The 5,392-nt window shown below is 32.5% G+C and overlaps 1 protein-coding gene across 1 annotated transcript; it reads left to right on the top strand.

Annotated features, from left to right (window-relative positions):
- The first annotated feature begins 703 nt into the window (after window positions 1-703).
- LOC131664820 (histone-lysine N-methyltransferase KMT5B-like) lies at window positions 704-2,476 on the top strand. The gene is made up of 3 exons (XM_058936219.1): window positions 704-1,472; window positions 1,814-2,068; window positions 2,418-2,476. The coding sequence occupies exons 1-3, from the start codon at window positions 704-706 to the stop codon at window positions 2,474-2,476; spliced, it is 1,083 nt and encodes a 360-aa protein (XP_058792202.1).
- The last annotated feature ends 2,916 nt before the right edge of the window (window positions 2,477-5,392 follow it).

Here is a 5,392-nt window from a genome sequence, read left to right as displayed (position 1 = left end):
TTTGATGGTAAATGTATTTCGTCATTTGCACCCAAAGGTAAACATTCCATCAAGTCTTTTTTCATCATAGCATCAAACTGAAACAAGTCGATTAATTTACAAGAAGAACACAATTTGAAAGCAATTTATTTTTTTAACAATGAACATGTAACGAGCAAATCTCGAAGAATTTTTTAAATATCGTACTTACCGATTTTTTGTATAAATATACTGGAGTCTCAGAGGTTCTTATATATATTTGCCTAAGAACCGTGGGATTGAGACATTGAGTCAAGCTATGTGTAGCTGGAATGCGGACAATTGGAATAGATATTCATGTCAGAGTCAGATGCTGTTTGAATCTTAAAATATCAACTTTGCTACTTTTGCTTTCGTAAACAAATAATAAATAATGTAAATTTGAATTTTTTATTCTGGCTTGTACTGAAGTAGTTATTGGGTTAGAATCTGAGAGGCGCCTGATATACTTAAACATTCTTGAGAAACATTTGTAGAATTAAGCGTATCAAACTTTTTTTTATATAAATATAATCAAACGAAGTAAGTTGTGTTATTTTTGCTTGTAATCAATGAAAAGTACAACTTTTTATTGATAGTAGATCAAGTAGATCAATTGTGAACTTATATTACATATGATGATTTTAAATAACAAATAAGAGTCTCACATTTTGCACCATATAGGTAGAATTGACGTATCTAAAAAATGTTTGAATTACAACTGGAAAGTGAGAAGCATAAAAAAATTGGTATGAGCAGCTGGGCATTGATGCAAGTAGATGATTTGATGAAGTATACTATCTTAGATTCATATACAGGATTTGTAACTCGCAAAATACATCCTATCAGTTCGTTTACTGACGAAAACAAAAAGGCTGCAGAGAAAATTATTTTAAAAAGAATGGTGATTAATGACAAAGAAATTGGAAAAGTAGAAGAAGCATTGAAAACTTTATTTCAGCAGCATAAATTATATTATCATTTTAGCATCAAATATTCTACCTGGGTTAATGAACCCATGAGATTTTATTTAAGAACAATATCTTCTGATTCTCTAGTAAATATTCAAGAATGTAGGCGTTATGAAAATGAAAAAAATGGTCTCAAAATCATTGCCAAAACAGATATTGATAAGAATGTTGAAATAAGATGTTTAGCAGGAATTTATAAAACTATGGATACGAAAAGAGAAGATTTGTTAAGAGAACGAAAACTTAACTTTTCAATTATTCAAAGGACAAGAAATAATGATCCAGTACTGATGTTAGGAACTGCAGCACTAGTAAATCATGATTGTTATCCCAATTGTATATATTTCACAGTTTCGAAACATCTTTTGATTATCTTAACTACTAGGAAAATAAAAAAAGATGAAGAGTTAGTCACATATTATGGTCAAAATTACTTTGGACCCAATAACAAAGAATGTCAATGTGCTACATGTGAAATGAATGATAATGGTTTTTTTTCTGGAGGTAAATATTCTCTTATAATTATTAGATAGATTGTATCAGTGAAAAAATTACCTAAGGTCTGAATGCATACAATTTGTTTCAATGTTTATAAAATCACTCTAGGCAAAAACAGAGAATTAAACATTGTCCAAAATAATGAATATGTAATTAATAATAAATTGCATAAAATTAACGTAAGAGAAGTTAATTTTGTTTCTAACAAGATGGATTTCCAATAAAAAATTGCCAGCATACCTTCTAGCGTGCACCAAAGTAAGTATATTTTCATGATATTTTTCTTTTTTTTTTACTTAGGTATTAGAACTACACTGAAGCACAACTAATTTCCAAATGTATTACAGGTAGTAGTGGTTGCAATCTACATGAAAGCCAAAGTATTGTTCAACAAATTGATGAAAACAATGTAGAACAATTTAAGAATGAGCTCGTTATTAAAGACTGCACCATTCAACAAATTGATCCTAAGCATATTCATATGCCTGATGAAATTTCAAGCTTTTATTCAAACAGTAAACTAGAGAGTAAATCTAGTTTCAATAAGGAATCTGTTGAAAGCTCTCCTAAAAGTTATTCTGCTTTAGATATGAAATCTGATAGTAAGCTTAAAGAGGCTTGTGTGAAAATAATGAGACTTGACACACTAGTTGTCAATTATTACAGTGTCAAGAAGAAGGATGTCTATACGTTTTGTTTATTTTGTAACAATTTTACATATAAATTCATAAAGCACTTAATCAAAGTTCATGCTGATAAAGATATAATTAGTAGATATATTGCCAATAATAGTAATTTAAAAACATGTGCAATTAGTTTTATACGTAATCAGGGCCTAGCACATTTTAAAATACTAACGAAAATTGAGATTCCAGCTGTAAAAGTTAGAGTAGATGCAACCCAAGAAGTTTTAAAAATTCAGTGTGATAATTGTTTCTCCATGTTTTCTAGTGACACTATGTGGCACCATCGGCGATTTTGTTTGCAATTCACTGTATCAAAAATGCTGAAAAAATTGTAAATATTTAATATTTACAATTTTAAATATATATATAAACATATATTCAGTAAAAAAGAAATTAAAGCCTATTATAAAACTGATATTTTAAAATTATATATCTATGTAATTATTAATTATGAAAATGTACTCAGCCTTTAACTTAGCGGTATGAATTTTTTAATGTAAAGAAAGACATTTATATGTACAATTATTGTTTTATTAGGCTTTAAAATATCGATTAAAAATTGATAATAAATATTTAATACCTGATTAATAATAAAATATTTTTGTCATGTGCTGATATTTAGTAAAAATTGAAAATATATTGTATAAGATCAATAGCAGTTTTTTAAATAATTATAATTTGGTAAAACTTAAAGCTTTGCTAGTTATCCTTTAATCAAGAAAATATTCAGTCCTTTGACCGTAATTTGTATACAAGTACAATTTTGAATCGTAATAAGGACAATGAATAAAAATCATATTGCAAATTAAAAATTTGTTTATCTCACTGAAAAATATTTGCAATAATTTATCTTCCATTTAAATTTTGACTGTATTCATATTCAGTTGTACTCCATCCATCACATATTGAACGGAATTTATTTAAAAATATCTTCGTCTGGATTACTCGTTCTTCAACACATATTACTGAATAGAATCCAGCCAGATTTTAAAGACTACAAAGTGCTTGAAACCAAAGCTTTTAATCTAAAACTTCTTTATTATATTTATAATTTCCAAAGACTTCCAATCATAAAATAATTGTCATCAACACTCAAGATGTTTTGCCATGCATAAGTTTGAAGGGAGGCGTAGTTCAGAAGAAATTTTACGGATCGTGCTGGAACGACAATAAGACTTTGAGTAGACGAAAGCTCCGTACTCCATTAGTAAATTGTTTTTCTTAATGAAAAATAAAGCTTCAATTTTCCACAATCTGTTCCAAACTTCTTCAAGAAACATATTTTTAATTATAACTGACTCGTTGAAACTAAATTTTATTAGCCAAAACGCTTTTCAAAATATTCTTTCAATTCTGTTATTTGTTAAACAGTATAATAACACGAACATCGGCGGAACATGAGCATTTAATTCGATGAACGTACAATTAACAGGAGCGGTTTGTAATAGGTCGTTATATCGACCATGAAAAACCGTGCGACCGTTCCCTAAATCCGATCCCAAATACGATTCGATTCAATTCAATAGTATTTTTATTGGCATAAACTTTTTACAGCCACAACACTATTACATTGGCTCCGCTGAGGGCGTGTTGAAATACAAGTCTTTAAATATAATATTATATAAAAAATTTACATCTTATTCGCTATGTGCGGCCGGATGGAGGGGATAGGCGAAACTAGCAAAGCGCGCGCAGTGGCGAACTGAGGCATTTTTTTGGACGTTATTACATGCAGTCTTACGGAGGCTTGACTGAATATTAATTATTTAGTGTATCTAAACAATGAATATGGTAATAAAATTTCTGATGTGTCATTATAATCCGGTTAATGCAGACTGTTAGAGTTGTACTTGTAGGCATGCGCGCCAACTATGCGAGAACGTCAATAGGTATAACTAATTATTACATTGGTAGCCAAGGTACATGTAACAGGATCAGACCGATTTAATATCATAATGGAGCCACGATCATCTATCACACAGATGTTGCGGACACGCCTGCCCTATTTGATCAAGCTAAGATTATTATGAGAAAGTAATGAACACCAAAACCATGTGTTCCATGTAATTCCCTCATGTCCTTATAATGCGGTTCACGCAGTATAGTAACTAGTAGTACTGGAAAACTTGCTTGCTAGATGCTGCGACAGCGTCGCAATATGAAGAGAAACAATTTACAGTGCCACGGTCACGCGACGGCCCTCAATATCACGTCAGAGTAATATAGCCCGCTGGCACGACTCTTGTAGAATTTCGCAATACGCTTGCGATCCCAAATGCCTCCTATTTCTGGCGTGTCCTTATAATCCGGTTCATGCTGAGTATTAGAGTTGTACTTCTAGGCATGCGCCCCGACTTTGTAAGACTGGCGCAATGTATAATTAATTAATACCATGGTAGGCGGAGGTTATTCTGAAGGCTCGGACGAATTGATTATCATATTACAGCCAAGATCAACTTACACTCACATCTTATGGACACGTCTGTCCTATTTTAACAAGCTAATATTATTATGAGAAAGTAATGTACCCGAAAACCATGAGTTCTATGTAATTCCCTTATGTCCTTATAATCCGGTTCATAGTAAGTAGTAGTACTGACAAGCTTGCTAGCTAGATGCTGCGACAGCGTCGCAAGATGAAGAGAAGCAATTTACAGTGCCAATTTACAGTCCTTATAATCCGGTTCATGCTGAGTATTAGAGTTGTACATCTAGGCATGCGCGCCGACTCTGTAAGACTGCCGCAAGGTATAAATAATTAATACCATGGTAGCCGGAGGTTATTCTGCAGGCTCGGTCGAATTGATTATCACAATATAGCCATGAGAATCTTCCACAGAGATGTGCGGACACACCTGCCCTATATAATCAAGCTAAAATTATTATGAGAAAGTAATGTATCTGAAAACCATGAGTACCATGTAATTCCCTTATATCCTTATAATCCGGTTCCCGCAGTATAGTAACTAGTAGTACTGGCAAGCTTGCTAGCTAGATGCTGCGACAGCGTCGCAAGATGAAGAGAAGCAATTTACAGTGCCACGGTCACGCGACGGTCCACAATATCATTTCAGAGAAATGTATCCCACTGGCACGACTCTTGTAGAGATTCGCAATACGGCTTGGGACCCCAAATGAATCCTATTTCTGGCGTGTCCTTATAATCCGGTTCATGCTGAGTATTAGAGTTGTACTTCTAGGCATACGCCCCGACTTTGTAAGACTGGCGCAAGGTATAAT

This window comes from Phymastichus coffea, unplaced genomic scaffold (assembly GCF_024137745.1).
Source record: "Phymastichus coffea isolate CEN01 unplaced genomic scaffold, Cenicafe_Pcof_1.1 PCOF00003, whole genome shotgun sequence".
Taxonomy (NCBI): Eukaryota; Metazoa; Arthropoda; class Insecta; order Hymenoptera; family Eulophidae; genus Phymastichus; species Phymastichus coffea.
Note: the sequence above shows the minus strand (reverse complement) of the source record. Positions and strands in the feature narration are given on the sequence as shown.

Coding starts and splice junctions, on each gene's coding strand:
- LOC131664820 (XM_058936219.1), top strand. CDS start 704: ATGTTTGAATTACAACTGGAAAGTGAGAAGCATAAAAAAATTGGTATG. Junction 1,473..1,813: donor TAATGGTTTTTTTTCTGGAG/GTAAATATTCTC, acceptor AATGTATTACAG/GTAGTAGTGGTTGCAATCTA. Junction 2,069..2,417: donor TTTAGATATGAAATCTGATA/GTAAGCTTAAAG, acceptor CATGTTTTCTAG/TGACACTATGTGGCACCATC.